Genomic DNA, 9064 nt, shown 5'->3' with positions numbered 1-9064 from the left:
ATTCGTATCACAGAATATTCCGTGTTCCTATCACAGAGCCGTGAATCGTGATAAGAAGATAAAAACCGGGAAAACATTGTAAACATAAAGCAAATAGCAATAACGCTTTAACGCCAGTCCCCTAAAGCGTTGTTATTTGTTCAGTTGTCTGTCGTCTTGTACTCACGTGTCAGTAGTCTTTCGCTGTCCACCATCACTTTTAAACATTTTTAAATTTAATAACCACAGCCAACAACATAATAATATGGAATCCGTAACTATACCCACACGAGCGTTTGTTAACGGTTCATTCTTGCAGAAATTCGCAAACAAGCCCGTAACATTGATCGGTAACGTGTTGAAGGTATTGTATTTATCTACATATATATATAAATACACGCCAATAAAACGACTGTTGATTGCAAATGTATGTTTTTTGTTGTAGGTGAATCCCGACGGTAAATCTGTAACTATGCAAACAACAGACGACCAAGTGGTGACTGTTAATTTTCATGAACCAGTTGAAAGCTCTCTAGACGGATGGGTCGAAGTGCATGGTTTGGTCAAAGATAAAGGAACTGTAGCTGGAGAAAGTTATTACAATTTACCATCATCAATAACTGATGATTTTGGTAAGTACATGAATGGGTTTCTATTCGTTTGCTTGATAGAAATATTTTTCTTGGTAATCTTATTAATTTCTAAACAATATTATAACCTTAAAACAAAATCTATGTACAATTTATAAAAGTTATTCTGATTTCAAGTTACTATTTTATTTTTGACTAATTTAAATTATGTAAGTAGTTATTGAACATCAAAAATAAACTTTTGAAATCAACTATTGGCGATTATTAATGATTAATTAATATGTTTTTATAGAGAAACCACAATTTAATGAAACAGTTTCACTGATATACAGTCTATCAAACCCCTTGAAGTAATGAAGATAAGTGAATTGTTGATTCAAATTTTAATATAATTATCTTATTTTATTTTTTTTTGTATTCTTTTTATTAAATAATAATACTATTAATTATCTTATTAAATATTTTCTAAAGAATTAAACTTTGGTATTAAAATAATTATTTTTACACTTGAAAATATGTTGTCATCTATATTTTGTTTTGGAAAATGACACGGTACAAAACAACACAATTTTAGTTATGTTAAGTATAAAATTATTTCAATTGTTATATTCTTTTAGCCATTTAATTAAAAACCTCATACAATTGTTTACAAAAGATACCATAGTCTTGTTTTATAATGTACATATTGTTAACCTATCTAAAGACACAAACACATAAAAATAGTTTTTTTTATAGGATATGTACATATTATGTCGAACAGTTTAAGCACTAAGTAGACTTAATTGTCCATTGAGACAAAACAAATATATTAAAAAAATGACCAACATCATTACTTGATTAAAGGGACAGTCCCTTTAAAAAAAACATTTACATCCCCTTTCTAAGTATGTCCTAATGAAAGAAAAAAAATTTAATATTCAGTAATACATTTTTTTTATTGCATTCTCCTTCTAATTTGTTCCCAATTGCAACGCCAATATTTCATATAAATTTCCTATCTATAGTGGTAAAACACATGGTACATATAAGTATATAATTTCTTTCTATATTACTACATTAGTATTTAGTACTTAAAAACAATAAAACCTTGTGTATAACCATTTTATTTTTATTAAACATATTAATTATAAAACCAAAATCTTGTAATTTAACTTAATATTAAACAATTTTTAGATTTATTTAATCATTACAGAAAAATAAATATATAACATTTTGGTAAATTATAAAACAAACACACCATATCCATGTATATATATATACATATTTTACATAATCAAATTCCATTACAATTTTTTTATCCAAATTAACTTTAAAAAAGACGTTTTTGAACAATATAAGCTATAACACATAAAAAAAATGCAAAAGCAAACATAATAAGAATTTTGTCAGTTGTTTCACGTTGTCCATATTTGTTTAAAAGTTTTTCAGACTGAGTTAATGCTCCTTTGGCATTTTTAATCTCACTGCTTATATTAGATACAGTTGAAGAGGACTTTACTGAAAATTAATAATACAAATAAATTAAAATTATAATTGATAAATAAAAGATAAGATTTTATGATCTAACAAAGAGTTTCAAGAGTATCCAAGCTTTGTTGAGATGTGCTTGCAAGTTGTCTACTGACTGATAAAAGTTGATTAGTAACAGTTGATGACTGTTTTAATAAATTTTCTTTATCCATTTTCAACCTTAAACAAAAAATTATTTAGCAACAGACAATATTGTCAATGAGTAATTAACATAAAAGTGAATTCTAACTATAATAATAGTAGGTAAGTATTAAAATATGATATGTATTAAATTATCTAAAAATAAGTAGGATAATAATAATAAAATTAATAGTTTCATTTATTCTAATCCAAAAAAACTACTTACTTATGTCTCACTTGTTCTTCTTTGCTTGTACCTAACAACTGTTCACTAGATTTTTTGTGAATCCTCGCCATACATTCCACATTGGCTTTTCTGAATGAAGCAATGTTACTATACAATTTAAATTATCAGTAATGAATAATAAATATTAATTATAAAATTATATTTTTAAAAATAAAATTTTTTAGTTTATATTAAGTACAATACAATCAGTATTTATGGATATCTTTCAATAACAGAAGCAAAATAATACAATCCCAATCATTTATCATTTAAATATATATATTAAGGTAACCTCAGGCTAAGTTGCTAATAGGCCATACTACTCTTAAAATTCTTATATGATTAATCAATAACCATAATTATTTTAACTTTATTCATAAATAAAAACAAAATTTTGTTTTCATTACTTTTCAATTTTAAAACTATAATATTCCATCAAATATTTAAATATTTAGTCAAAGAAAAATATCACTATCAGTAATCTCTGTATGTCCTAAGAAAAATACTTCATACTTTTAAAATGTTAAATAGGAATTATGAAATATTTATAAAATTATAAATAAATTACTCATACTAAAATTAATTATAATAGAAATATATGACCTAATGAATTATACACAATAAATAACATAGAATAGTTGAAATACTATGTAATTTTAAGATTTTACTCATATAGGTAGTTTTTATATTTAAAATACTTAGTCAATTTGTTAAGCTTCACCATAAATTACCTAGTTAAATATTCTCTCTGATTGCGGGCTTCTTCTACAACTTCTGACCTTTCTTGTTGACTTTCTGCTTCTCGTGCATACAACTCTAAGTTTTCTATTAAATTTCTAAATACATTAATTTGATTTCTACCGTCTGCATTTAACTGTGTTAAAGATTCAATAGGTCCATCACATGAATATATGTCCTACATTTTAAATCATATTAAACGAGTAAGAATATATTTTAAAACTATTGAGTAACATTGAAAATTTACCTGTATTATAGACTTTAATGTCACATTTGTGTTTACAATACATTCTCTGACTGTGCTTAATTCTTTTATCATTTTGAAATATAAGTAGAATATCTAACACACTAATTAGGATTAAATAAATAAATGTACAGATAAAACAATAAAATTTACTAAAATAACAATATATTCCTATAAATCTAAATTTATATTAAGCTATCTATCAAAATTATCATTAAATAATAAATTCTCTTTAATGTTTTGAAAAACTATAATTTTTCATCGATAACCACATCGAAATTAAGACATATCAGCATAATATATTCTCTAATAATCATATAGCAATGTATATAGAATATGAATTACTAAAAACTGAACTTAGTTTTGAATTTTTGATATTATCATAAAACATAATATTTAGATCTGTTGTATTCACAGATATGTATAATAAACTAGATTGCTAACTGATGATAATATGCGAAGTTATTATCCGCCATTTTAATCGAGGCCGATGTAGATTTTGCCTTATCAATTGTTGTTGTTGTCTGTTGACTTGTGTACTGTACTACTGTGAAAACTCAAAACTGAGTAGTTGACACTGTTGACAGTATTGTTGTGTTCTGTTTTTTGCAATAGGTATATTGTTTTGAGACTTAATATTTTTATGCTATTTTTCCAATTATGCCATATAAGTGCTGTGCTGATGGATGCAGTAGCAAGGACGGGGTTGTTGGTTCAACTACAAAATTATTTAGGTAACTAAATACTTTACAAAAAAGTTATCAAAAATAATTAGCTCTACTGAAATACACTTTTAATAATGTGTTTGATATTTTGTTTTTAATTATAGATTTCCAATCGATGAGTTAAGGAGACAAAAATGGGTGCACTCTATCCAAAGAGATAACTTCATTCCAACAAAATTTTCACGCTTATGCAGTCTCCATTTTAATAAAAGTGAATTTGTTGAAGCCCCCGAAAAACTTATATTAAAAAATACAGCTATACCATCCAATTTCGATTGTTCCAAAAAAGCAATAAAATGTTTAAGCAGCAACAAATTTGATCACAATTATAGTTCTTCAGGTAAAATTAAATTCTTCTTTACATTCAATGTTGTATTTGTACTACTTACCTATTACTACTACTTACCTATATTAAGTAAATTACATTTTTATCTACAGTTTCTTCTTCATCAAATATAATTAATATAATAACTACTTCTCCTAATTTACCTATTGATTCTGGTGTTGAAAATGCTGGGTGTAATTATGAAGTTGTCGATCTGACTTTTATTGGACCTAGTAAGTTAAATATGTTAACAATTTTAATTTATATACAATAATGCTTTGTCATGTATTAAATTTGTTGCAGATTCCAGCCAGTCACCTCATACCCCTACATATACACCAACACTTAAAAGAAAATTTAAAAAAAAATTGTTTGATACACCAAAAAAAGCCAACCTCAAAAAGCGAATTAAACTTTTACAACAAACGGTTAGAAGGCAGAACACAAAAATAAATTCACTTGAGGTATTTACGTAAATGCTAACTGAGAAAGATTGGCTTAGTCTTAGTACACACTTAATAAGTTATTATAATATGTGAAATGCCTCTAGTGATTAGTGATGACTGATTACCGGATGAGTGAAACTTAACTGTATATTTATATATTAATAAACTATATTGTAATTTTTATTAATAAAAATTATTCTTATCAGCAATTGATGTCTACTATTGGATCCTGTACTGATAGAGAAACTACTAATATAATTGAAAAAAATTTTACTGAGGTTTTTTTAAAAGATATTATAAATAATGGTAATGTGGCTCCTACTGCAAGGCGATACAGCGAAGAAGTAAAAAAGTTTGCAACTACACTTTATTTTTATTCTCCAAAAGCATATAACTATGTTAGGTAGGTATATATCCTCAATAACTGAAACAATTATATATTTGAGTTACAGAAATTGTAATTTTGAAAAATAAATTGTAATTTAAAGGACTTCAATTTCTTTGCCTAATCCAAGTGCTATACGAAATTGGGTATCAAATATAAATGCTGAAACTGGTATTTTACAAGATGTCCTATTAGAAATAGGTAAATTTCCCAAAGAAGACAAATTTTGTTGTTTGATATTAGACTCCATGAGTATTAAAAAATCAGTTCAGTGGGATAAAGTTAGTCATATGTATGTATTATTAGAAAATATTATTCATAGTTGAATATATTATAACTAGATATAAATTTATAAATTAAAATTTTTTAAGGTTTGTTGGTTATTGTGACTATGGTAATAGTTTGACAGTTGAAGACTGTGAAAAAGAGTCAACGGAGGTTTTAGTTTTTATGTTGTCTAGCTTAAAACAAAAATGGAAATGGCCAATTGGGTATTGGTTTGTAGATAAAATTAAATCAAATGTACAAGCTCAATTAATTAGGATTGCTATTACCCAATGTGATAAATTTGGGATTAATGTTGTGGCAGTCACCTGTGATGGAGCATATGCTAATTCTTCAACTTTTAAAACTCTAGGATGTGATCTAGACCAACCTTTTGATTTTATCAAGTCTGATTTTTCGATAACTTCAACTAAAGCTAATGTTTATTTCACACCTGATGCATGCCATAATGTTAAATTAGCTAGGAATGCTTTGGGAACACTAGGAGTATTTAAAGATTCAAACAACAGTCTTATTGAATGGAGATATATTCATAAATTATTTGAACTGCAAAACGACATGGGCTTTAAATTGGCAAACAAGATAAACTCTTCACATATAAATTGGAAAAGCAATAGTATGAAGGTAAAGTTAGCAGTTCAAACACTTAGCAGTTCCGTCGCAGACTCTCTACAATTTCTATCCAAGACCTCAAAAGATTTTGAAAATTGTGATGCAACAATAAGATTCATCAGGGTTGTAGATGAGATTTTTGATTTCTTGAATTCCAGAAACCCATATGCAAAAGGCTTTAAACAACCAATTAATAAACAAAATATTCAATACTTAGAAACAAAAATGAAAAATAATATTGACTATTTGTATTCACTGAAGACAGCTACTGGGCAAGATCTGTGGAAAAGTAAAAGAAAAACATTCATATTAGGTTTTGCTGCATCCATAAAATCTACTATAGCTATAGCAAAGGATTTGTTAATAAATCAACATTTTAAATTTATTCTGACATACAAATTAAGCCAAGATGCAATAGAAATTTTTTTTGGATTTATGAGAGGTCGATTGGGTCATAATAATAATCCTACCTGTTTGCAATTCAAACATGCTCTAAAAAGTACTTTATTGCACACTTCAATAAGACTTAGCTCAGGAAACTGTACACTGATGTCACCTCATGAAGATTCTCTTTTTTCAATCAAATGGAAATATAAAGCACCAGAACAAAATTTAGAAAATGAATTTGATATTTCATTGTTAGCAGAACAGTACAATAAATTAGATTTTAATAGCATCACTATTGAAAATATATTATATTACATAAGTGGATATATTGTTAAAAAACTAATCCCAACTTTGAAATGTGATGGTTGTATTGAAGCTATTACAGATCCATACATTGAAAATGATCACGTTTATCAAAATAATACCACACCAAAATATTTTACAATTATGAAAAACAGAGGCGGTTTGAAGTATGCTTCTTATGGGGTATACAAAATTGTTAAATTGACAGAAACATTATTTAAAACCATTATGGTGGATAAAAAACAAATGTTTATTAAAAATATGGATTTAAAAATTATGATAAATGTCCAAAACTCACTGGCGACAGACACCACGCTATTTCCAAAATGTGATGCTTGCTGGAATTCAACAGATTTATTGGCAAGACCTCACAAAATCGATATTATAAACAAAGTAACCAGAACCTATCTTAACGTGAGATTATATTCTTACAGTAAAATAATAACATCCTCGATTATGAAAACTGCTAGTAAACGACAGAAACTCAGTAAAACCATTTTATTTTATAACATGTAAAAATTGTTAACCTATCTGAATAAACTATGTTAAAAATTGTTATTGATATTTAGATACAAAATTTGTTTAAATAAGAAAAATAACGTGCAATAAAAATTTGTTTTATAATTTAATTATTTATTTTTTTTATCGGCTTCCTTATCAAACAAATCTAAGGCCGTGATAAAGCCCATAGGCCTCGAATTAAATGGCTGCTGTCTGCTTCAACTAAACACATTGATAGGATGCAGCAGTTAGCAATCTAGTTTATTATACATATCTGTGGTTGTATTATTATATATAATCAACAGTATTATCACAGAGCAATTATTATCATCAAGTGTTTAAAATCGTATTTAGATAATAATAGATAATGGATAAAAGATAAGACATATTTTGGCTTCTAATCACGATTTCTATGCTTGACTAATAATGACTAGAGACTGAAGTTGAGACCACGATTAAAGATAATATATTACATTTTTATGAACTTCTAACTACAAAACAATTTAAAAAATTTCGTGATTTTTATGAATTATGTTAAAATTCAAATTTTACAGTTATAGAAATTAACTACGTGTTTACGTATAAACCCTGTATTAAATTTCAAGCTTTTCTACCAAACTAACAATTTTTAGTCGACATTTATAAAAAAAATTGAAAATTTCTTATGCCTATAAATAGCTCAAAATAAACGAAATACTTTGAAAATTTCTTCATAAATACAAATGATAATTTAAACATTTGATGAATTTGGTATTCGGACAATTGACACCCGGGACTTTTGACTACCGACGGTTTTGCCGATATCGGACTTTTTGCACCCGATATTTTTAGAACACGGACAATTGACACCGAACGATTACGATAATCGTGAGTAGTTAAGTACCTATAGGCATTAGGCAATAATAAATAATAATAAATACAGGTATTCAAATAAATTGTAAAATTAAATCAAATGAAGAAAGGCTTAAACACATATATAAAACTTCTCAATTCAAAACAAATACTGAATTTATTATTTTAAAAAACGTATTCTACGTAATTAAACATTAAATTTGAATATTATCTTTTATTTTTATTACCTATTATTTATATTTATATTAATTAATATTTACAAAATCGTTTATCTTTTCATTTTATTAGAATAAACTTTTGAATTATACTATTATATTAAACGATTATACGCCGATTATTCAGTATTTATAAATTTTATATTCGGCATTAATTGTCCCATTATTGGGTGTCAAATGTCTTAGATTCGATGAATTTGTATCAAAAAAACAAAATCAATGCTATCAAAAATTGGATTTGCGTAATTAATATTTAATTTTTTATAAAAATAAGTTAGTACTGGAAATTTTTGAGTTTGAATTATAAATTAAGTCTAATTTAATATCCAACGCCACCTTTAAAGTGAAAAATGTTATCAAATACTATCGCAGTATCGCGTACATAACAAAAAAAACACATTATTGGAAAATAAATTCATTGCTGTTTTCAGACTTCAACATTTAAAATAATAGAAAAACAGAAATGTTTAAACAAAATCAATTTTTGACAAAAATGTTTTTTTTTTTGTTAAAATACAAAAACGAATAAATGTTTAAACTTTATATACAAATAAAATTTAATTACCAATAAGAACAATTTTAAAGCTTTAATTCACAAAAA

The 9064-nt window shown here is 26.1% G+C and overlaps 3 protein-coding genes across 3 annotated transcripts; 2 read left to right on the top strand and 1 right to left on the bottom strand.

The window, feature by feature from the left end:
- The first annotated feature begins 106 nt into the window (after positions 1–106).
- Positions 107–974, top strand: LOC113553906 (replication protein A 14 kDa subunit-like). The gene is made up of 3 exons (XM_026957478.1): positions 107–343; positions 425–611; positions 862–974. Exons 1-3 carry the CDS (start codon positions 245–247, stop codon positions 921–923), a joined length of 348 nt encoding a protein of 115 aa, XP_026813279.1. The 5' UTR covers positions 107–244; the 3' UTR covers positions 924–974.
- An 834-nt stretch (positions 975–1808) lies between these two features.
- On the bottom strand, positions 1809–3687 carry LOC113551368 (vesicle transport protein SEC20). The gene is made up of 5 exons (XM_026953574.1): positions 3431–3687; positions 3177–3361; positions 2446–2553; positions 2137–2258; positions 1809–2066 (listed from the first exon to the last, which is right to left on the bottom strand). The coding sequence occupies exons 1-5, from the start codon at positions 3500–3502 to the stop codon at positions 1879–1881; spliced, it is 675 nt and encodes a 224-aa protein (XP_026809375.1). The 5' UTR covers positions 3503–3687; the 3' UTR covers positions 1809–1878.
- Positions 3688–3874: 187 nt separating this feature from the next.
- On the top strand, positions 3875–5132 carry LOC113551369 (THAP domain-containing protein 2-like). Its single transcript, XM_026953575.1, has 4 exons — positions 3875–4161; positions 4257–4492; positions 4591–4710; positions 4781–5132. Exons 1-4 carry the CDS (start codon positions 4088–4090, stop codon positions 4951–4953), a joined length of 603 nt encoding a protein of 200 aa, XP_026809376.1. The 5' UTR covers positions 3875–4087; the 3' UTR covers positions 4954–5132.
- The last annotated feature ends 3932 nt before the right edge of the window (positions 5133–9064 follow it).

The sequence above is a fragment of the Rhopalosiphum maidis genome, chromosome 2 (assembly GCF_003676215.2).
Source record: "Rhopalosiphum maidis isolate BTI-1 chromosome 2, ASM367621v3, whole genome shotgun sequence".
Taxonomy (NCBI): domain Eukaryota; kingdom Metazoa; phylum Arthropoda; class Insecta; order Hemiptera; family Aphididae; genus Rhopalosiphum; species Rhopalosiphum maidis.
Note: the sequence above shows the minus strand (reverse complement) of the source record. Positions and strands in the feature narration are given on the sequence as shown.

Excerpts from the sequence above, each read along its gene's own strand:
- LOC113553906 (XM_026957478.1), top strand. The coding sequence starts at position 245 with ATGGAATCCGTAACTATACCCACACGAGCGTTTGTTAACGGTTCATTC. Across the intron at positions 344-424 it reads TGATCGGTAACGTGTTGAAG|GTGAATCCCGACGGTAAATC; the intron begins GTATTGTATTTA and ends TTTTTGTTGTAG. Across the intron at positions 612-861 it reads ATCAATAACTGATGATTTTG|AGAAACCACAATTTAATGAA; the intron begins GTAAGTACATGA and ends ATGTTTTTATAG.
- LOC113551369 (XM_026953575.1), top strand. The coding sequence starts at position 4,088 with ATGCCATATAAGTGCTGTGCTGATGGATGCAGTAGCAAGGACGGGGTT. Across the intron at positions 4,493-4,590 it reads TCACAATTATAGTTCTTCAG|TTTCTTCTTCATCAAATATA; the intron begins GTAAAATTAAAT and ends TTTTATCTACAG. Across the intron at positions 4,711-4,780 it reads TCTGACTTTTATTGGACCTA|ATTCCAGCCAGTCACCTCAT; the intron begins GTAAGTTAAATA and ends AATTTGTTGCAG.
- LOC113551368 (XM_026953574.1), bottom strand. The coding sequence starts at position 3,502 with ATGATAAAAGAATTAAGCACAGTCAGAGAATGTATTGTAAACACAAAT. Across the intron at positions 3,362-3,430 it reads CATTAAAGTCTATAATACAG|GACATATATTCATGTGATGG; the intron begins GTAAATTTTCAA and ends TTTAAAATGTAG. Across the intron at positions 2,067-2,136 it reads GGATACTCTTGAAACTCTTT|TAAAGTCCTCTTCAACTGTA; the intron begins GTTAGATCATAA and ends ATTAATTTTCAG.